This window comes from Saccopteryx bilineata, chromosome 1 (genome assembly GCF_036850765.1).
Source record: "Saccopteryx bilineata isolate mSacBil1 chromosome 1, mSacBil1_pri_phased_curated, whole genome shotgun sequence".
Taxonomy (NCBI): Eukaryota; Metazoa; Chordata; class Mammalia; order Chiroptera; family Emballonuridae; genus Saccopteryx; species Saccopteryx bilineata.
In genome coordinates, this window is record NC_089490.1 from 71029475 (window position 1) to 71054008 (window position 24534).

Consider the following 24534-nt stretch of genomic DNA (forward strand, 5'->3'; position numbering starts at 1 on the left):
TTTTTAGCAGGAAGATCAAACTGTCTTTCTGTCAAAAATATAACTTCTAACTTAACTTTCAAAATAAAATGGCCTTAAAATTTGTGAATAATATAACTCATATTATTATCATTAAAAAAATGAAATGGCCCTGGCCGGTTGGCTCAGCGGTAGAGCGTCGGCCTGGCGTGCGGGGGACCCGGGTTCGATTCCCGGCAAGGGCACATAGGAGAGGCGCCCATTTGCTTCTCCACCCCCCTCCCCCCTTCCTCTCTGTCTCTCTCTTCCCCTTCCGCAGCCAAGCTCCATTGGAGCAAAGATGGCCCGGGCGCTGGGGATGGCTCCTTGGCCTCTGCCCCAGGCGCTAGAGTGGCTCTGGTCGCGGCAGAGCGACGCCTCAGAGGGGCAGAGCGACGCCTCAGAGGGGCAGAGCATCGCCCCCTGGTGGGCAGAGCGTCACCCCCTGGTTGATGTGCCGGGTGGATCCCGGTCGGGCGCATGCGGGAGTCTGTGTGACTGTCTCTCCCCGTTTCCAGCTTCAGAAAAATACAAAAAAAAAAAAGAAAAAAAAAAAGAAAAACGAAATGGCCTCAGACAATTGTTATTTTAAGACAAATAAGTCCAGTTATGACATAAAATGAAGAGCATACAAATCATTTAGATTAAACAATATATATTACTATGCTAATTTCTACAATTAATATTCTAAATTACGCCTACTTTTCTGTTTAAAATCTAAAAAAGACTACTGGCAATTAGTAAAAACATGCCTACACTAACTATATGTAGTTTACACTTTAAAGTCTAAAATTTATAAAATAAGAACAAATTTGGTTTATTGTTTAATTTTGCGAAAGAGGGAGAGAGGGGAGGGAAGGGAGAGAAATGAGAGGCATGAACCTGTAGTTGCAGCACCTTAGTTGTTCACTGACTGCTTTTCGTACATGCCTCAACTAGAAGGCTCCAGCAGATCCAGTGACCGACCCCTTGCTCAACCCAGCAACCGACCATAGGATCATGTTGATGAGCCCATACTTAAGACAGTGACCCCATGCTCAATGTGGTGAGCCAGTGCTCAAGCTGGATGAGCCCATGCTCAAGTTGGCAACCTGGGAGTTTCAAATTTGGGACCACAGGGTCCCAGGTCAATGCTCTATCCACTGTGCCACCATCAGTCAGGCGAAAATAATACCAATTTTTTAAGATTAAAAAATTCTTAAATAATAAAGATATGCTTTGCAGAAAATAAGAAAATTTACTTTTACCATGTCATGGAAATAAAATATCCTGGCAAATGATCAAGGGAAAAAACTGCTGAGACTCTGTAATAGTTAAATCTCATGTAAAACCAAACTGTACTGACAAACCAAAATGCCAGGAAAATAATCTTCTTTCTCAATAACAGTAAAAATACAATAAAACATAAAATTACTTTATTTTACTTCTATTTGGTAAATTTACTGCTAAAATAACTCAAAATATATACAGAACTTGTAAACCTGCAAAACTAGTCATTATTAAAATTACATTGTACCATCCAAACCCCAAATTGTGGAAAGCTGGGAAATTCAAAAACCTATAAAATAACAAAAGTACATTTTCATATAACATAAACCATTTTAAGTATCACTTCACAATAAATTGTTTGTGCTTACTTCTGCCTATGGATATTTCTCTTTTTCGCCTAATTTACAACACATAAAATAAAATATAGTCCCATTATGAAGACTTGGCTCAAAATGAAGTACAAGAAAATATCCCACCTTCTCTTTTACACTTTTCTTCATCCCTCCTTGAAATAAGACACTGTAAAATTGATTAACAGAAACCTGTTTTATTTCTTCCCTAATCTACACCTGTAACATTTCCTAACTAAAATGTTTCCTGAGGCCCTGGCCTGTTGGCTCAGCGGTAGAGCGTCGGCCTGGTGTGTGGGGGACCCGGGTTCAGTTCCCGGCCAGGGCACATAGGAGAAGCGCCCATTTGCTTCTCCACCCCCCTCCCCCCTTCCTCTCTGTCTCTCTCTTCCCCTCCCGCAGCCAAGGCTCCACTGGAGCAAAAATGGCCCGGGCGCTGGGGATGGCTCCTTGGCCTCTGCCCCAGGCGCTACAGTGGCTCTGGTCACAATAGAGTGACGCCCTCCTGGAGGGGCAGAGCATCGCCCCCTGGTGGGCAGAGCATCGCCCCTGGTGGGCGTGCCGGGTGGATCCCGGTCGGGCGCATGCGGGAGTCTGTCTGACTGTCTTTCCCCGTTTCCAGCTTCAGAAAAATACAAAAAAAAAAAAAAAAAAAATGTTTCCTGAATTACTAATGGCTATTACATATTTTAGCCTAACAGATTCTTGATAGAACAAACAACCAAAAAAACTTGAGAAAATAAGACAGTCAAATTTTATACTTCTCTTAGATTTTTAACCAATTTAGGCTTAAAAATGTAATAGGTATTTAGGACTCAGTTAATGCTGTTTGGTGGTGCTTGTTGTCTTATAAAGAAAGAACACTGAAAGATTATTCTTGGCCAAAACCACTGCATAAATTTAATGTAATTAGTAACAATAACTAATACATCAGTTTTAGAACTTACTTCTGAGACAGAAAATTTACTTCTGTGGTCCAGAAGATGAATGAGTAGAACCCATAATTCTTTAATGCATGGACATGGGCAATGGTGACAAATAAGTGCTTCAGAAGGCCTAATCTGTTGAAAAGAACCAAACTGAGTTACTTATAATACAGCAGAATTTTACATGCCACCTATCTTCCCAAATGCTTTAAGAGTAATTTAAATGACTTAAAATTTCTGCTTAATTACATAAAATTCTTTTAAAAAATGAGTTATTTCGTTAACTTTTGAAAATCCCATTGTAAAACCCAAGGTGGATAATAGATTTTATTATCGACTTTTTTAAAAAAATTGCTTTAAATAGCTAGTCAAACGGTCAGCAAACATTCTGTAAGAAGCTAGATAATAAATATTTGTGGCTTTATTCACGATATAGTCTTTGCACATCTATTCATCTCTACCATTGTTGTGTTATATCAGCCATTGACAATAAATAAGAAAAAGATCAGGCTGTGTTCCAATAAAATTTTATTTACAATAACAAGGGTATGTTAGATACGACCTCAGCATCAGTTTTTTAACTTTGATCTAATCCATCAGCCACAATAAAAAGACTTGTAGTAAAAAAATTAGAAAAAAATTTTTGTTTCACTGTAAAGGAAACTAAATATTTTTACATGTCAGAATAAACACAATTATTAGGGATTTATAAAACTTAACCAATTTTACCATTTTTATAACAAATGTATCCTTAATGGTCCTACAGAATGCAGAGAATATTGTCTATATTCATAAGTATAGCTAAACTTCTGAAATTCATTATATATACATTATTTCACATATATTACATATATATTTCTAACATAATATATAGTAAAAATTAACTGTAATATGTCATATTTGATTAACCCACTCATTAATTATAAACATAAAGAGATGTTGATAATACATAAAATAATTTACATTTTAAAAACTTATAAATGATTTCCTATAAGTAAGGTTTATACTTGTAATCTGAAACATGTGATGAAACCTATTAATTTCCATTACTTAAAAATGAATGGGTATGCTAACACCTTTAAATGTGTCATACTATATATATATACACAATTTAGTAAAGATAAGTAATTTTCACCATGCTGCTAGACTTTTTATGAAAACATGCAAACAAAACAACCCTTCCTTAACATGTCTACTAAAACCACCTTTGAAGTTGGTCAACTAACTTTAGTTACAGTAATAACTCTTCTCTTTCACTGTATACTAGCAATTCACTAGAGCAGTGGTTCTCAAAGTGTGCACCAGGGCACACTGGTGCACCCTAGAAGATTTCCAGGTGTACCCTATGGTGTTCCAGAGAAATATGTGCCTGTTGTGGACCAAAAAACAAACAGGGTTTTTGGAGTTTAGATTTTTGGGAAACAGAGGAGGGGATAATTGGCTATAAGCTGACAGTCTGCCCAACCCCCCACCTCACTTGCCTGATTAGGTAGGTTGCAAAAGGCTGTTAAGCTGTGGTGCTGAATTGTTTACACTACTCCCCTATGTTCCCTGGAAAGACTGGAGGCAAGTTTCTTCTATCCTTTGTTTGGTGTAAAGTTAAGATGATATGTATGGTGGGGGTTTTTTGCACTTGGTAAAATTCTTGGGTTGCCTTGGAAACATGATCAAATATCTCATTGATTTGCTAATGGCCCACTTTACCCTATAAACAAAGCAAGTTGCAGTTTTTGGGCGCTTTGTTCTTTCCAGTAGCAATTAAAGGGCCCTCCTGACCTCGTATTTTCTTATTCTGCATATTTTCTTAATTCCACACTGTTCCCACTCGGGACCTGGAATTACTAGCTGTGCTGGTTTGCAGTCTGTGCCCAGATATAAAAATAAATAGTTTCTCTATTATACCATTTCATTGCAGAAATACTGCTCTTTTTGTTAACACATTATTATATTTACTACTAACATCATTGTATTATTTTTAGATAAATACACCCAAATAAAGTGGATAGATTTCTCAAAAAGAATCATGATATTGAAGAATCCGATTCTGGAAGTGAGCAAGTTAAGTGTAAATAAAATAGGACTTGAAGGCTGATGGACAGAATTTAATATACAGCATTTTCTATCACTTAACACTGAACAATACGATTGGATTAGAAACTCATTCATGGAAGCTTCAAGTGATTTTGGTTTAACATTAACAGAAGAAGAAGAACTGGCAGCTGTATCCACTGATCGTGGATTGATGATTAAACATAAAGAATTGTCTCTTGAAGGCTTTTGGATTTCTATAAAAGAAGAATATGTGGCAATATCTAAAAAGGCTTTGAACATTTTACTACAATTTTCAACATCCTATTTATGTGAATTGGGATTTTCTACCCTCAACACAATTAAGAGTAAAAAGAAAGGAATTCTTCAATGTAGTGACAAGAAATGAGAGTTTGCCTTTCAAATATATGCCCAAACATTGAAGAAATCACTAGGACACATCAGGCTCATGTTTCTCATAAACATAAGATTGAAAAAACTTAACACATTCACGCCGGGACCTGCAAATTTACTAAATCTTACTAAGACTATCTATATCTATATCTATATCTATATCTATATCTATATCTATATCTATATCTATATCATCTATATCTATATCATCTATATCTATATCTATCTATCTATATATATTTATTATATGCGGCTTAAGTGTCTGTCGCCGATAGCTTATTGGTTGCTTGCGTAACTGTACTAGCCAATGGGGTGAAGTTGCTACGGCTGAACGCAAATTGAGCGGGTCAGGGGGAAGGTGAACATTTGTTTGCATTGGCAATCATCTGCTTTTGAAACAATTTAAGGCCAAACGCAAATTGAGCATGTCAGGGGGAAGGTGAACATTTGTTTGCATTGGCAATCATCTGTTTTACATAAAAACTACGTCTTAACGTAATTTCTTTTAAGAATGCCTCCTAGAAAATACAGCACTGAAGAGGAGAGAAAAGGAGCTAAAGCTGCACAAAAACGGCTTTCTCGACAAAAAGAAACCACTGAGCAGAGAAAGACAAGGCTTGCTTCAGTTGCAGAGCCAATGCGTCTTTCTCGGCAAAATGAGACTGATGAGCATAGAGAAACAAGGCTTGCCTCAGATGCAAGACAAAAAAGCCTGTCTCGACAAAATGAGTCCCTTGAACAAAGGCAGGAGAGAAATGCAAAAAAAACAGCAGAGTAATGCTGACCAAAACACAAAAAGGATTAAAACAGTTTCAAACGGAGAAGACAAACTAAATGATGATGTCTTAAATATCATAGAAGGGAATGACACAACATATTTAAGTGTTGATTCCGTTGTAGCTGATAATAAAACGAGTGCCAACAACTTTCCAACGGAATTTTTAAATAATCTGTTGCCTTCTGGCATGCCACCTCACAAATTGAGGTTAAAGATTGGAGCAATTATTATGCTGTTAAGAAATCTTAACACCAGAAGGGGTCTTTGCAATGGTACAAGACGAGAGGTTCTCCAATTGAAAAATAATGTCATAATAGCTAAGTTTTTGACTGGCTCCTCTAAAGGTGAAATACATGTCATTCCAAGAATTGATTTGGTTCCATCTCAAACAGGGTTGCCATTTCAATTGAGACGTAGACAATTTCCTGTAAAACTTGCCTTTGCTATGACCATCAATAAGTCTCAGGGCCAAATGCTTAAGCGTGTTGGCATTTTTTTACCTGAGCCTGCATTTGGACACGGTCAACTTTATGTTGCCTGTTCAAGAGTTCATGAAAGAACGGACGTAAAATTAAAAATAATTGATGGTCCTCTGCAAGGCGAGCTTAAAAATGATGGAAAGATCTACACAAGAAATGTTGTGTACAAAGAGATCTTTGACATGTGAATTAACATTTTATTATTTAAATCACCTTTATTTATTGAGCTAGCGGTGGCTCTTAAGATGGCTCTTAAGAAATGTACCGCCAGTGGTTTCCTTTATTGCACTCTACTTTAAGCAATTAAGCAAGTAGAAGGGGGAAACCCCGTGGGGCAGTAAGCAAAGGGGCGTCCTCGTCGCCTGCCCTGGGTAATTCAGTTTGAATTAGCAGACACCTTTGCACAAATCATTTTAATTACAATTTATAATATCTAGAACAGCGGTCATTTCGTATGACCGCCGGGCTTTCTAGTATATATATAAAAAGATAACTTTTTAGTGGCATTATTTTTTAATCCCTCTTTTTTTTTTTCTTAATTTTTTTTTAAGACTTTATTCATTTTAGAGAAGAGAGAAAGAGAAGGGGGGAGGAGCAGGAAGCATCAACTCCCACATGTGCCTTGACCAGGCAAGCCCAGGCATTTAAACCAGTGACCTCAGTATTCTAGGTCGGCGCTTTACCCACTGCACCACCACAGGTCAGGCAATTCCTCTTTTTTAAGAATTTGAAAAAGCATAGCTCAAAAAATGTAACATAAAAATGTTTTTTAATGTCAGAATAAATTTAATTTTGTTGTATTTATTTCGTTTAATTACCATAAAAGCATGCTTGGACTTTATATTTTTTTCTTTAATATTTGACTTAATTATTATAACATATTTCTCAGAAATTTGTATATAGTGCGCCTATAATTATTTGTAAGATTTTAAATGCGGCCTGACTTCAAAATGTTTGAGAACTACTGCACTAGATTGTTGAAGGACTGGCCTCTCCTACTTAAACAGAAGTTAACTTTCTGCTGGAGTTAATGTCAAAGATAAATAAAAACAGGATGTGTATAATGATAATGACATATTCTATTTTTATTTATCTTTGATATTAACTCCAGCAGGTTTTAAATATTTAAATCAAATTCTTTTCCCATTCAATTCTCAGATAATAGTAAATATAAAATTAAAATAATTAACAAGAATTTAGATTGACTTCTTAAACCACATGGATTAAGGATTACTGCCATTAAGTTTCAAAACTACAAATAAACTTAAAAAGCATTACCTTATCATACCTGTTGAGTGACAGGTTTATTAAATCACAGAGGAGATATTCACAGTGTTCTTCAAATAGGCGGACATTGGTTAAACTGTCACCTGCCAGATTCATAAACTGATGACCATATACAACTTGTTCTAAAAATGTAATAAAGTAAATTTTATTTAAAATAACAGTAGGAGGAAAGTGACTGTACACCTTTAAATTCACTTATATCAAAACTGTACTATATGCAGTTAAAAGCAAGTTTTTGCAAATAAAAGTTAAATTTTACAATTCCTTTCTCATATGAACACTGATGAACATCACCTAAAAAAGTTTCAATCCTTACAATTACTATTAAGTAGATTTCTCAATGTGGCCATCTTTGGAAAGCAACAAAGCAACAACACTTAAAGAGAAAAAAAAAGAGGGTAAACGCTAGAATATCTTCACCCATATTTCTAACCAATAACACCGTTAAAATATTATTCTTTTAACAAGCAATGAAAAACTAGACATGTACGACTTTTTGGCACGAAATAGGGCAAAGGTAAGAGATGCAAAATTTGAACATCTATTAGAGTATATCCACCTGAACAATGCTCTAAGAAAATATTTAAAATACAGAGTCCACATGAGATAAAAAATTATATATTTATGGATATCACTGTATGTGTATATGTATATATGTAATTGTATAAACAGAGACATATATTTATTTTTGAATATATTAATTAGTTGCAAAGCAAGTATTGAGGTAATGGATATCTTTATAACCTGAATTAATAATTTACAACTAATATTTCCAGAATATTGCCAAACTTAAAGTAGAACATAAAGATGACACAGAGCAAGACCAAGAAATAAAGACAATATATAAAAAATTACTATTTGTAATAAACTACTAATTTTTTAAAAAAACAGAAAAAATTGCAAAAGATTATGAACTAATTAATAAAGAAAATATAAAAAAGACAATAAAACTATGTGAAGATGTTCAACTTCACTGGTAATCGGGAAATTGCAAAAACAGAGATTCAGTATCATATACTACATATTAGTTAGCAAAAAATAAAAATAACTGATAATATCCAATATTGTCAGGAGTATAAGGCAAAGACATGCTCGCAGTTAGTGTATATAAGTATATAAACTGGGAAAATTTACTCTATAGCAACAGAGAGCATATACAATATTAAAACTGCAATATGTCAATCTAGTTCTAAAAATGTATTCCACAGCATAACTTTTACAAATATTGAAGGTTGTATATTGACACAAGAATGTTCAGGGTAATATTATTTGTAATACCAAAAAAGGAAAATGAAATATTAAAAAAAATAAACTTGGCTAAATAGTAGACCTTTTATACAGATGTTAAATGAATAAAGTAAAACCATATGTATGAATGTAAACAAATCTCTGAAAAACCTGAACGATACACACCATACAGAATAGTATGATAACAGCATTTGTGGTTAGAAATCAAAACAAGAATCCTCTATATATATATATATATATATATATATATATACACACACACACACACACACACACACACACACATTCATACTAATAGAAAGTATGGAAAGATAAATAGACCAAGTTGTTTCCAGTAGTTATCTCTGGAAAAAAGGAGTGAAAGTTTCACTTTTTACTTTGGTTACTGTTTGATTTTAAAAAGTCACAGAATACTTATGACTTGTGTAATTTTAAAAACAATAAAATTTAGATTATAAAAAGGACAGAAATCAGAATTCCATGAACTTACTCAATTTCTCACCGAGCACCTGAAGAATTTCTAGCACCAGCCAATGGATATCCAAGTGGAGATGCAATAAATGCCATGATGGTGGGCAAAGCTGTTAATGACATGATCAACTGTGACTGAGAGTTCATTATATTGTACAAGGCATTTGATAGCATATCCCAACACTCCTCCATCAACATGACAAAGAATCAATTAACCTCCCACTATTCAAAAGCTCAGGGAAAACCTTGGCCTTGTTTATGAGGAAACTCCTTCACCAGAGATTTTGAAAGCAGGATAGGATATATTTTCATCTAAAGATTTAAGACAGAACCCTCCTTGGGCCTGCTGAATAGATTTGTAGAGTACAGCTCCTTTCCAGCCAACCTCTGGTTCTACTACAGCTGCAGGGCAGTAAAAGAATTTCAAAAACCCTTATTTTCAGGATTTTGTTTTAGACTTTAGTTAGAAAATGTTTTTAAATGTAATAAATACTCAGAAACTCCTATAAAGAATTTTAACAGAGAACTAAATACTATCAAGTAGACACTATTGTCATGCTCTTTAAGCTAAAAGAGGGAAACTACTTCTCAATTCATTCATTAGAATAAAAATCTAATTCTATTTGACTGAAAAGCAAGTACTCTTAACTATCAATAACCTTCTTCTATTCAACATTTAGTATCACTATAAAAATAAACACAATGATACATTTTCTTTTTTTTTTTTACAGAGACAGAGAGAATCAGAGAGAGGGATAGACAGGGACAGACAGACAGGAACAGAGAGATGAGAAGCATCAATCATTAGTTCATTAGTTTTTCATTGCGCGTTGTGACACCTTAGTTGTTCATTGATTGCTTTCTCATATGTGCCTTGACCGCGGGCCTTCAGTAGACCAAATAACCCCTTGCTCAAGCCAGTGACCTTGGGTCCAAGCTGGTGAGCTTTTGCTCAAACCAGATGAGCCCGTGCTCAAGCTGGCGACCTCGGGGTCTCGAACCAGGATTCTCAGCATCCCAGTCCGACACTCTATCCACTGCGCCACCGCCTGGTCAGGCCAATGATACATTTTCTATTAAGACAACTAGAACGAATGAAGGAGAAGAAACTTGCTTTATTAAATATGCAAACAAAATAAAATGCTACGCTATATAAAACAGTACTGGCTCAAGAACAGATAACATAAAACAGCAAAAATCGGGAAGAGAGAAATGGATAAATGTGGTATCCAAATCAGTGGGGAAAGCAGGGGTCATTCAGTGAGAGAATTATTAACTTTTTTGTTTGCATGAAACTAAAGTTAGGTTTCCCACGTCACAGCACTATTTTTAAAAAAGAGATAGATGTAAAAACAAGCATATTTTTAACATCAGCACACATGATACAAAAGAAAATACTGACAAGTATAACTATATAAAAAGCTTCAATCAACCTAAGAAGTCAGCTTAATTGCTGAAAAAGATAAATGAAAATATTTGTAATATATTAATACTCAAATAATATTTCCAATAAAATAAGTTCCAAGGGCCCTGGCCGTTTGGCTCAGTGGTAGAGCATCGGCCTGGCGTGCAGGAGTCCCGAGTTCAATTCCTGGACAGGGCACACAGGAGAAGTGCCCATCTGCTTCTCCACCCCTCCCCCTCTCCTTCCTCTCTGTCTCTCTCTTCCCCTCCCGCAGCCAAGGCTCCACTGGAGCAAAGTTGGCCCAGGCGCTGAGGATGGCTCCATGGCCTCTGCCTCAGGCGCTAGAATTGCTTTGGTTGCAACAGAGCAACGCCCCAGATGGGCAGAGCATTGCTCTCTGGTGGGCGTGCCAGGTGGATCCTGGTCGGGCGCATGTGGGAGTCTGACTGCCTCCGTTTCCAACTTCAGAAAAATACAAAAAAAAAAAAAAGTTCCAAAAAAATAAAGAGATGCTTAACTGAAAATATCAATTAAGTCAATACTTTTCATATTTAAGATTGGGAAAATATAAGTATATAAAGTCTTGAAAGATGCTTTTTATTTCCGAAAATGTTTTTGCTGTTGTTTTAAAAAGATTTTAGTGTATGTTTTTTATATTTTGTTTGTGTTGAAGGCTACATTCGCCAGCTTTAAAAATGTAGTCTTCTGATCTTCAAATAACTTATCTGTCTTTTAAGAATGCCTAATTAAAAAGCCTAAAAAAGGCAAAACTGAGTTTGAGGACACATTCTTTATTTCTGATCCTAAATAAATTATTAATTACTTCCTTAATCACTTGATGGATATCCAGAAAAGAAAAATCATTCAAATTTATAAAGACCAAAATGAAGGAAAAATATATCCCTCCCCCACAATCTACCTATATATCTTTATTAAATGACATATTATCTATTTCCTTCCTATGGATTACATGTACAAACCTGTAAATTCAGTTGGACCTTTACTTATTTTTATTATCAGATATATTGATTTCTCAGAGTCAGTTTTTTGTTGTTAAATTTCACAGAAATATATAAACATTTAGTTGTACTTTATATTTTGATGAAGACATGTTCCTAAAACTAAATGTTATTCAAATTGGTGAAGTCAAATAGAACAGAAGAGGTTCAGATTTCAGGAAATCTTTTGGGAAGTATACTTTGTCATCCACTTAAACTCACATTATCCTATGGAGAATTTATTAATTATATCCGTAACCTGGGTTATGCTAACAATAAAAATGTAAAAAAAACAAACTTCAAATGGATTAATAAAAATAAGAGAAAAAAAGGGCATTAGTCAAAACAATTATAATTATATTCTGAAAAAGTCTTCAAAGTCAGAATAGACAAAATGATGTGGTTTTGAAAGTGTAACATTTATAAGGTAATGTTGAATTTTACTACAATAAAATGTAGGGAAAGATGATACATATTTTAGAAAATAAAGGCTATTTTCTTTGATTTGAAATTTTTAAACATTTGCACTTTATAAATTGGAAGCGAGAACAGTTATCACTGATTTAGTGCATACCATGTTATAAGTGTTTTATTCATTTCAATTTTTTTAATTCTTCCAGTAACTCTAGGAAGCTATACCAATTACACAGATGGGGAGACTGAAGCTAGAGGCATTACTTGCCCAAAGGCACATAATTAATATAAAAGGAGCCAGAATTTCAATTCAAGCAATCTGGTTCCACAGCTGCACTCTTGATTAATTTCCTTTATTCTTGAACAAATATGCCTTACAGGGAAAAAGAAAACTAATAATTTAAAAATTAAATGAAATTAGCCAAACCTTAATCTGAGTTTGATTTTCAAATGCTTCCAGATTAACATTGGGAAGTTCAGATAGATGTCCCACATACAAGAGTAATCCATGAAGCTCATCAACCAACACTGAGGGAAGCTGAGCCTCCAGAACCTCATAGGGATGAACAGGAGCCTGACCCTCGGCACTCGGTGCTTTCAGGTACCTGAAGAGCAATGAGAGACAATGAACAACCAGTCTGGACGAATGTGCACTCCGAAATTCATGCAGTAATCAAGATACTTATCTGACGTCCTACCTGAAGATGAAAACTTTAACATAATGAAGAAATGTTACGCACTGCTGCCTAATATTGCTTGCTTTGCAGTGTAGGATTGATATTTTCCCTGAAACCAAAATAAATAACGTTAATCTATAGCTAAAATAATTAATCAGTGAGCAATGACATACAAGCAGTGATTCTCTAATTTTTAATTTTGTCCACTGATTCCATATAATTCCTGCCACCCTCCAAAAAATCTTAGGAAGGTCACCAGTGAAACTCATGTTGTCCAGTCAGTGGATACGACCTGTCCTCAAGTAAACTGCCTTTGCAGCAGCACTGGCTCCAGCAGCTTCACTGACACCAGACCCTGCCAGTCTTCTTCCTTCTTCACATACCCCTTCTCCTACATCTCCTTTGCTGGCTCCTCCTCCTCATCCTACTACTCCCTTGGGGGCTCCTCGGAACTCAGTCCTGAGTCCTCTCCTCTCTCTAAATCTCCTCCTATATGTATGATCCGTTCCTTTATTTCAAAATGATAACCTATACAGGATAACTTACAAAGTTTACCTATATACCAGGCCTCTCCTTTGCATGCCAGATCCTGCATGTCAAAATGCCTATCATCTTGTACTTAGATTGCTCAGAAAGTGCAAATAATGATCTTTGATTTCTTCAAAAACCTGTTCATGCCCGTATTTTCTCCACTCATTAAAACTGGTGCCAAAGCTGGTACCTGTATTCCTTCCTGCTTTTTTATTTCTTTAAAACTCATATTTAATCCACCAGAGTCCTATTAAGTTTATGACCAAAAAAATATACTTTCAAACTATCTATTTACCTATAATCTCTTGAATTACTGCAACAAGTCTCCTAATAGGTCATCCCATATCCTCCTTTGCTCCTCTATAAGTACAAAATTTGCTTTAAATATATTTCAATCCCTGTTCCTCCTAAATTAAAACCCATGAAAGGCATTCCAGTGCATTTAGAATGAAATCAAAACTCCTTATAATGATGTACAAGGCCCCGAATGATAAATTAATATTGTTTTTATCCCAGCTTCAACCCATGCCATCTTTTCCTTACTTCAACATTTACATCAGCAAAAATTATCTGAAACATTGCTATATGCAAAATACTGACAATCACTATAAGAAAACTGAGTAAGAGACAATCACTAAAAAGCAGAAAAAACATGATGAGAATTAAAGACAACATTCTCATCTCTATTAAACATAAAGCAAAATGTATTTCTACATTTGAATTTAAATGAGCAACACATGCCATTGCTTTGGCAAAACCAACAGAAGATGCTATGCAAATATCTATATATTAAACAGTGCAGTGCATTTTTATAGTTTAATTATATTTCACCTACAAAAGTCATAAAATCCCTCAGTTTCACAATTCTCAGCTCATAAAGGCAGTACTCTCCTAAAACCAACTGCTGTGAATTCCTGCATCCAGCCAAGATGGAGTAAAAGGAATCAGATTTACCCATCTTCCATCTTAAAACCAGAAAAACAACATTAAACGTTTTCGGGCACCGGAAACAAGGGAAGGCAAGATTGTTATCCCCGAGAGAAAGGTTAAGTCCGAAGACTGCACTAACTTTCCCAGAAGACAACTTACAGACTGCAGCACAAGGACAGAACCCAAACACAACCCAAATCACTGAGCTGAGGAGACTTAAGGTCTAACTTTACAGGGCAAAAGTACTAAAGGCTACATTAAAAAAAAAAGTTCTAGAAACGTACAGAAGACCTACATCGACTCTTTGGCTGAGAACTGATCTATTCAAGCATGAGAAAAAAAAATCCAATCCAGGTAAAAACATCAGAAAACAAGTCTCTATAAAGCTTACACAGGCCAAGGAACAGTTCAAGTTCCCAACAGAAAGAATGAATAAAAATCATAATACACCAAAAGGAATCTTCATAAGCCTTATTAGAGCTAAATTAATATTAGACTAAAGGCTACTTTTTAAAAGTCTTAACAAAATTTAAAATAAGATTCAAAAAAATCCAATGGATAACAAGTACTCAAGAGCAAGCCAGAGAAGAAAACTTAACACGTTAGAAAAATATAAAAAAAATCCAGAAAGCAGCAATGTAAAATCTACAATGTCCATGACACAATTAAAAATTTACTAGACTTTCAAAGAACCAGAAAACTGAAACACAACACTAGGAGAAAAATCAATCAATACAAACAGACCTAGAAATGACAACGACAAAAGAAATCTGCAGACAAAGAATTTAAAAAGAGCAGTAATATGTACACTCTGTATGTTCAAGATTGGTTAAAAAAATTTGAGGACAGAACTGGAAGATATTTTAAAAATCCAAATTAAATGACTGTAGAAAAAAAAAGGGGTAACACCAAAAGCTATGTTTAAGATCAGGTATTAGCAAAATATGCTTTATTTTATATGTTAGTCTACCTCAACTGGAAAGCAATCCAGGTAGCATCATGAACTGAAAAAGAACCATATGCACTTCAGTAAGTGTCTCCGCCCACGGGTTTTCTGGTAGGGCTAAGGGCCAACACTAGCTACACGAGTCCGTTAACAAAGCCCTGACACAGCTGCAGGAGTCATCAGCGATCTAGGCTCGTATGAAAAAGCAATCAATAAACAACTAAGGTGCCACAACAAAGAATTGATGCTTCTCATCTATCTCCCTTCCTGTCTCTCTCATTTAAAAAAAAAAAAGTGAAGAGGGTTAAGAGTACAAACTTACTGCTATAAAATACGTAAGTGACAAGAATATAATATACAGCCTAGGAAATAGAGTCAATAATATCATAATAACTTTGTGCAGGACAGATAATTACTAGACTTACCATGGTGATTACTTTGTAAGGTACACAAATGTCAAATCATTATATTGTATACCTGAAATATAATACTGTATATGTCAACTATACTTTAAAAACATAATAAAAAATAATCAGACAGGGCTGCCCAAGGACTATGGTGCAACAAGACAATAACAATCCCTCTCAGAAACAAGGCATTATACAATTCCACAAAACTAAAGACAAAAACAGAACATCCTCTTTTCCAGCTAACATGGCCATTGCTTCTTTATTAATTAGAATCCTCCCTAGAACTCCCTTTGTCTCACCTTTCATATAATAATTAACATAATTATCAAATTGCCCCTGCTTAACTGTATCCGATGGAGAACAAAGTCCTAGTCCCGTTAAAATCTACCCAGGATCAGCCACCACAAGCCCAAACCCTATTCAATCCCTACGCCCTCTTATGAGAAGGCCACACTTGTTTCTCATGATGTGGATTTTGTCCTTGCTTCAGTAAGCCGCTAGACCTTTCTCTGACCAAAGGTGTGTTCCAGGTCATCTTTAGCTACTGGGCATCTCTAATAAGATATTAGGCTAAGCACTTAACCTGCATTATGTCATTTAATTCTCACAAGGGCTCAACAGGTGAGAACTATTACCTGAGCTGATACCCACAGCTAGCTCCGGCTGAGACCCACAGCTAGCTCCGGCTGGAACCCAGGCCGACTACAGAGTCATGACTCTCAATGCAAACTGCACGGAAGCCGCCAGAGGGGAAGCAGCTGGCCTGCTCAAAATACACTGCCCTCAGTTCCCGCCACTGCAAACCCCCAAAGCAGTATCCATTCAATGTCAAAAACAGACAACAAAAATAGAAAGCAGAAAAGAGCAAGAAGCTAGCTAGCATAAGGTCTAATACTACTTCTCCTATGTGTTCTCCATCCCACTGCCCACCCCTAAAGCTTTGTATTAATTCACTTCACAGATGTCTAGCCTTAAATCAATTTTCCCTATAGAGTTGGAAAAAAAAATACTGTAACTCTCAACTACAACAAAATTTACATCTCATACTTTTCCCGAATGCTAAAGACAGCATTCTGGGCTTCTGACCTAACACTTCACACATGTTATTATAATATCCCAATTATGTATCATAGAACCCTTGTGCAATTCACTGTAACTCACCTTTAAATACAACTTACCAAAATCACAGCTGGACTGTAATAAGGTTTCCAAGTTGTACAGTTGTTGCCTAATTTAAAATATATAAAGTGAAAGTTAATTTTAGAATGTAAAGCATATACCAATTACATAAAAAAATGCTTCTGCCCTGGCCGGTTGACTTAGTGGTAGAGCATCGGCCTGGCGTGCAGGAGTCCCAGGTTCGATTCCCAGCCAGGGCACACAGGAGAAGCACCCATCTGCTTCTCCACCCCTCCCCCTCTCCTTCCTCTCTGTCTCTCTCTTCCCCTCCCGCAGCCAAGGCTCCATTGGAGCAGCATTTGCCCAGGCGCTGAGGATGGCCCTGTGGCCTCTGCCTCAGGCGCTAGAATGGCTCTGATTGCGGCAGAGCAACGCCCCTTGGGCAGAGCAGGGTGGATCCCAGTAGGGCGCATGTGGGAGTCTGTCTGACTGCCTCCCCGTTTCCAACTTCAGAGAAATACAAAAAAGAAGAAAAAAAAAAAAGCTTCCAAAACTTCAAGTATTTACTACAGGGTCAACTTCAGATAGTGAAGACTTTGAGACAAGATAAAATATGCCTTTGTCTGAGCTTCCAAAAATAATATATTAAAAGCTGCATATATTTTAGAAATTATATGAAATATCATAGATTTCACTATCAACAAGATACTACTTAAATTTTTAAGAAGATACTTATATAAATATTCTAGGTTAACAGTAATATGATGAAATGTTAAATTGAATCATACATTTATAAAGTAGGAGTTAAAAAAGGAATAATATAGACTAGAGTTACCAAGAAAAGTTATAATGTTCCACCGTAATTCCTGAGAGTAATCTTCTCTTGCCATTCTTCCCAGTTACCTTTCAACTCCTTAAAAGATCGACCCATATTCAAAACTAGATTATAACTCACTCGACCTGTTCTCTCAATAAAACTCATAACATGGCACAAATACAGTGATGTCTCTTCACAAGGTCTTACGGGATAAGAGTGGGAGGAGAAATCCCTCTACCGTCCCATGTTCATTTAAATGTACCAAATATACATTCTTAATGTATTTTTGGATAATGATTTGTCCTCAATAACTGACTCTATTTCAAAATAATCTAAAATCTGAATATGAATAATGTTTAAAATGATACATTATTTCGACTGTATTAATTGTAACAAGATAGTGTTTATGTTTGAACAAAGTTCTTAGGTTTAGAAATTCATACTGAAATATTTAACGATGGTATAATGCATAGAATTTGCTTAAATATACTTAAACCAAAAATAAGAGGGATGGGACCGATGATGTGATAAATCTAAATCCCTGAGGCTTATAATTGAGGGAGAGTATGTGGAGGTTCATTATATTATTCTTTCTTACATTTATATATGTTTGAAATTTAATGTTATCTAAATTAATCATATTTCTATTACACAGTCTGAAAGATATATTTAGAAAGTTGGAATTCATTCTCTAAACATCATTGAAAGACTATGGCACCCTGGCCGGGTAATTTGGTTGGTGTTTCGCCCCAATATTCCAAGGTTGAACATTAGATCCATGGTCAGGGCACACACAATAATCAACCAATGAATACAGAAGTGAAACAAATCAATGTTTCTCTCTCTTTTCCTCTCTCTAAAATCAATAAATTTCTTAAAAATATTTTAAAAGATAAAAAAAGAAAGACTATGGCTATTAAGCAACAAGTATTTTGGTTTTCTTCCAAAACTATAGTACAGTTCAAAGCCTTATTTGTCTTGAATACATGAATGTCAAATAAATATTCTGAAAAAGAATAGATTCACTAAAAAACAACTCATTAAAAGCATTACTCCAGAAAACATTACTGCTTAAATTTGTTATTGGTAAGATAATCAAGTGAACATGCACAACTCCACTGGTGGTTTTGTTAATATCAGTATTAGAAACCACACAGTAACTATAACTTACAAAAGTGAACAACATCTACAGCAAGGAAATTAAAAAACAAAACAAAACAAAACCACACACACACAAAATACCTGAATAAATGAAACAGTACTCTATATGAGTTCACTAATGCTGTTTCAGTAACCCACTGAATGCCAAATATTTCCACTGTATCCTCTTCAAAATTAGTTGGTAAAGGATCAAGATTCAAAATTAATCTGAAATAAAAAAATCTGATTAAATCTCATGAAGTATATATGTGAAATCCCATAGTACAGCATGTCTTTTTTGACATTCTAGGAACCAATATTACACAAGACATGCCAGCAATGATATTATAAAGTCAGTATGTGCCTTAGAACCATACACGTATCTAAGAATAATAAAGCTAGAACTGTATTAAAAATTCAGTTCTATATACTGATTAAAAAAAAGTATAACTAAAGAGTAATGTAACTTACATATAAAACACAAAAAGAAGTCTAAAGAACATTTTATGTTTAACAGTGGTCTTCAGATGTAGAATTTCATCCTTTTAGGGGGCATTTAATTTTTATAACAGCTAAAAGTTATTCTGAGCCATGCCTGGAGTGGAGAACAGAATAATCAAACTGAGTAACCTCTTTTGAGACCTCAAAGTAAAACTATAAAACCAAGAAAAATGATTTCCTTTCTAACAGAAATTGCCTCAGAAGGTTTTATCAAAATATGTCAATAACAGCACTTTTACGACAATATGTGTACAACTGCCCAAGGCAAGAACTTTGAAGAACAATATTCCTGTGAAATTACTCAATATGGTGTATTTATTAGAAAGCTTTTAAACAATAACTCTATAAGACTTCTATATGTAATGATATACACACTTAAATGGAACTGGGGCAATAAAAAATGTGCATGTCTTACTTAAAAATTATCAAGAAGTTCCGAAACATTATTTCATGGGAGGAAATATCATTTTAAAAAGTCCAGGTAGTTCAGGATTCACTTTAAGTAAAATGGAAATTAGAACCCAAAACTCAGGCAGCAGTGAGGTAAGAGAATTATCAGGTAGCAATAAAGTTCTTCATAGCCACAAATCTTTTACGTATGCTCTTAACCAGGAAACCAACAAAACATCTAGTACTTGCCTCTGATGTATTAATACTAAGCCGATTTACAAAAACAAGGCTTGAATAGCAAAGTTTAGTTGTCTGAAATCTTTATTAAATAATATTCCTAACAAATGAATGAAAACTCTGATGAAAGTAAAACAAAATCTCCAATGTTTTACCTACCGCTTAAGGGCTCGGCTAGAAAGGTAGGACTCTCCAGAGAAATGTTTTCCTTCTCTGCTGTCAAAAGCACAAGAAAAGCTAGGGGGGTTGCACCATTCGGTTCCCAGCTCCAGTTCCAAGCTGTCGGTCAGGAAGTTCGACGCGGCGGAACAGATTTCCATTGTTTACTTCATGTCCTGAAATGTTTGGGATTCATTGCAATGATTGTTAAGGGCTCCGAAGAAGTTGGGATGAGTTTGCTGGAGGTGGAACGGGTGACATCAGAAAGTTCCCCAAACGCTCCTCTCTCCAGCACAAAGAAAAAACAAAAACCGAAAAGCCAAAATCCCAACAACTCTCCTCAAGATCAAGGCTGTCAGAACGCAGGCAGAATGCACCCGCGACCGGCTGGAGCAGGTCCCACCCTGCTGCCGCCCGGGACCGGGTCAAGAGAGGAAAGTTGTCCGGAACCAAACAGCCCCCTCCCGAGCCCGCCTGGATCGGCGCCCCCGCTACGGTGATAAACCGCGCTGAGCCGGACTCCCCGCAGGGTCAGGGTCAGGGTCGTGGGAGAGCCCCTCTGCAGACTCGGGCTGGGGGCCGGGAGGGCCCCGCGCCACCTGCGTTCCTCGCGGCCGCCGAGCAAGTCCCCGACCTCCCGAAACCCACACGGCGGACAGCGGCGCGGGCGGGCGGGCACAGGGCGAGTGGAGCCGGTGTCCTGCATCCCGGGGCACCCCCAGTTTGGTGCTCATCGTACTTACTCAGAGTTTCAGTGCCGGAGATACGCTGGTCCCTACAGCCGCAGAGTGCGCGGGGTCCAAACCCCAAACAGGTAAAATTCCCGCCAAACTGCAAGCGAGCTCAGGAAGGGCGGAGCCAGGCAGAGCCCGCCCCGGAGGTCCGCTCACGGTCTCCGCGGGAACCGCGGGCCCTGGCGAGGTCTCGCGAGAGTACGCTCTCAAAGGCTGTAGTGTAGCATCCTGCCTTTCATTTTTTCTCTTTTTTTCAGTTTTTAGTTTTAATTAGTGTATTGGTCGGAAGGCGGGGCTTCACTGAGCCACGAAAGTGATACCGGGCTGAGATGAGCAAGGCCTGTGGACAGCTGCTTACCTTCCAGTGGGGCTGTGGAGAAAGGAGCTTTTTGTTCAGGTGTTCAAGTGAGTCCGAAGCGGGTGTCATTCACACCCAGAGCCGCGCGGTGCCCTCTTCTTCCCGCACTAGTGCCACCAACTATTTTTTTAGATCGAGTATGCCTGTGTTTCATGGATTGTGAGCTAGGCAAGTGCAAAAATGAGGCCGATCCAGTGTAAGGAAACCCTGGCACGAAAACTGTCGCTTCCCTTTTTTTGCAACACACCCGGACAGGTTTAAGTCATTTAAACCTGGATGCTTTTGTAAACGTAGAGCCCATTCGCTGCATTTTCATTTTTTTCAGTGCTCTGTAAAATCTACTCCTCAGAAGACTTTTCAGTCTGAGTCAGAGATAACACGTCAGCATATCACCGTCTTCCGATTCGAGAAAAATAGGAGAATTTCTCATTCAACTGAGCTGATATATCTTGAGTATTGTCATTGATTATTCCTCCATTAAAACAGTTTGTCCTGCCTTAAATTCATGCCTAGGAATCTATCATAACTCTTTTCTCAGTTCAAACCAAGTGCCGTACATTTTCTGACAAATGGAATGATGTGGGGGAAAAAAACAACGTAATCTCTACTCCGACTACAATTTACAGGGCTGCTATAATGTGTCTGTTATGCTCAGCTGATGAATCATGAGACCTCATGCTTTTTGGGAGACCACTGCAGCTCTAGCTTGTTTATGGCCATGCAAGTCTCTAGCATGACATATGGTGAAATCTACAATAACGTCTTGGGAATAGTGCCTAGGTCTGAAAATATTGGGCCATGGCTATGAGTTTAGGAGAACTGGGTCAACATACTCATTATTACTTCTTCCTCTATTCTAAATATCTATATGGATGCTCCTTTTCCTTTTTTCAAGTGCCTGATGTTGAGTGACAAATGGTTGAGCTAGTGAGTGGAACGGAATGAACCAAATAAGTCATCTATAAATAAGCAAGTACTATAACACACTTTACATCAGTAGGACTCCTCAGCAGGTAACATACAACATTCAAGAGAGGTGATTGAAGGATGCTTAATAAAAGGGCCATTTACAAAGGTGTAGACTGGGTTACCTGAAAACGAAAAGTAATGGTGAAGTAACCAGAACCAGAGAATCATTATCACCATTAGGCCTAAAGGTTAAGAGAAAAGGATTACCAAAGCCCAAGCAGACTTACTTCTATGAGTCGCCTACCTGATAGCCAGCCACCTGTGGTGATTTCATAGAGAAATGTAGCCAGTGCCAACCTACAGCTCATCAAGGAGGAACTGAAAGGATGAAGTACCCAACCTTTTTCACCGCACACTCTAGTGTCACCCTGGTGTCTCTCATTGGCTAACATTAAACTAAAAATAGAGGGTAAGGATGTAATCTATAAAGTTCAGCCTCCAGGCTAAAGAATGATAGAGTGTGAATCAGACAGAAAGGAGTCAATTATATCAAGAAGAAATAATACTAAATGTGTACGTATCCTGTAATAGAACTTCAACATAAAGTCAAAAATACTATCATAGGAGAAATACTCAAATTAATAATTATGGTTCGAGACTTTGATACTCCTTTCTGTGATTGGTGAAACAAGTAGATAGAAAATAAGCATAGATATAGAAGACTTGAACAGCTCTACCAACCAACTTACCTAATTGACATTTCTAGGTGACTCAACCCAACCATAACAGAGTACACTTTTCATAAGCACATGGAACATTCACTAATTTATGAGTGATAAAACAATTCATCAACTTTAAAAGGATTGAAACAATACAAAGTACAATTCTGACCACAATGGAATTAAACTAGAAATAAATAATATAAAGATATCTGGAAAAAAAAACCCTCTAAATATATGGAAATTAAGTAATAACCTAATTGAATCAAAGAAGAAATCACTAGGAAAATTAGAAAATATTTTGAATTAAATAAAAATAAAATTAAAATTAAAATTCAGAACATTAACTTCTTACATTAAAAAGAAAGGAGCTCAATTCAATGATTAAAACTTCAGGCCCTGGCCGGTTGGCTCAGCGGTAGAGCGTCAGCCTGGTGTGGGGGGGGACCCAGGTTCGATTCCCGGCCAGGGCACATAGGAGAAGCGCCCATTTGCTTCTCCACACCCCCCCTTCCTCTATGTCTCTCTCTTCCCCTCCCGCAGCCAAGGCTCCATTGGAGCAAAGATGGCCCCGGCGCTGGGGATGGCTCCTTGGCCTCTGCCCCAGGCGCTACAGTGGCTCTGGTCGCGGCAGAGCGACACCCCGGAGGGGCAGAGCATCGCCCCCTGGTGGGCAGAGCGTCGCCCCTGGTGGGCGTGCCGGGTGGATCCCGGTCGGGCGCATGCGGGAGTCTGTCTGACTGTCTCTCCCTGTTTCCAGCTTCAGAAAAATACAAAAAAAAAAAAAAAAAAAACCTTCAAAAGAGCCAAGTGCAGTGGATAGAGTATTGACCTGGGATGCTGAGGACCCAGGTTTGAAACCCTGAGGTCACCTGCTTAAGCGTGAGCTCACTATCGTAAGCATGGGATCATAGACATGACCCATGGTTGCTGTCTTGAAGCCCAAGATCACTTGCTTGAGCACAGGGTCACTGGATTGAGCAGAGGGCCACTGGCTTGGCTGTCACTCCCTGGTCAAGGCATGTATGAGAAAGCAATCAGTGAACAACTAAAGTGCCACAACAAGTTGATGCTCATCTTTCTCTCTTCCTGTCTGTCTGTCCCTATCTGTCCTTCTTTCTCTCTCTCTCTCTCACTAAAAAAAAAAAAAAAAAAAAAAGTTCTAAAGAAACTAAGGCAAAAAACAACAAAATAAAACTGAAGCAGATAAAATGAAGGAAATCATAAAGAGTAGACAGAAATGGAATGAAATAGAAGAAAAATAGGAGAAATAAATGAAACCAAAAGATGGTTCTTTGAAATGACCAATATAATTGATAAAACCTTCTATCTAGACTGATCAAGAAAAAAGGGGAAACACAACTCACTAAAATCAGGAATTAAGGAGGTGTCATCACTACAGTTTCTACAGACATTAAAATAAGGATATTAAAAACTACTTATACCAATTAAACAGATGAAATGAACAAATTCCTTAAAAGACAGCTGCCAAAGAAGAAAAAAAAATAACTTGAATAGTTCTGTATCCATTGTAATAATTTTTAAGATTTTTAAAAAATTTATTGATTTTAGAAAAGAAAAAGGAGCAAGGGAAGGGGAGGAAGCATCAACTCATAGTAGTTGGTTTTCCTATGTTCCTTAACCGGAATTTCAAACTGGAGACCTCAGCATCCCAGGTTGACGCTTTATCTATTGCGCTGCCACAGGACAGGCTCTATTTTAGTAATTTTAATCTTTAATTTAAAAACGTCTTTTTTTCTTTCTCATATCATTCGTGCACATGCACACAAACATACACAGACATACACAATCTTCTTATAAGGAAACTCTGAGACCAGGTGGTTTTACTATTGAATTCTCCTAAATATATATTAAGAAAGAGTTACACCAAAT

The 24534-nt window shown here is 37.0% G+C and overlaps 1 protein-coding gene across 1 annotated transcript in view; it reads right to left on the bottom strand.

Moving 5' to 3' along the window:
* The window catches only part of MMS22L (MMS22 like, DNA repair protein), a 146946-nt gene extending 126183 nt beyond the window's left edge, over positions 1-20763 (bottom strand). Inside the window, exons 1-9 of the mRNA XM_066254381.1 lie at positions 20665-20763; positions 19922-20097; positions 18737-18862; positions 16737-16786; positions 12763-12850; positions 12492-12669; positions 9267-9357; positions 7520-7650; positions 2564-2677 (exon numbers count right to left, since the gene is read on the bottom strand). Coding sequence (XP_066110478.1) covers positions 2564-2677; positions 7520-7650; positions 9267-9357; positions 12492-12669; positions 12763-12850; positions 16737-16786; positions 18737-18862; positions 19922-20082 — 939 coding nt within the window. The 5' untranslated portion in view covers positions 20083-20097; positions 20665-20763. The remainder of the gene's footprint in view (positions 1-2563; positions 2678-7519; positions 7651-9266; positions 9358-12491; positions 12670-12762; positions 12851-16736; positions 16787-18736; positions 18863-19921; positions 20098-20664) is intronic.
* Between the last annotated feature and the right edge of the window lie 3771 nt (positions 20764-24534).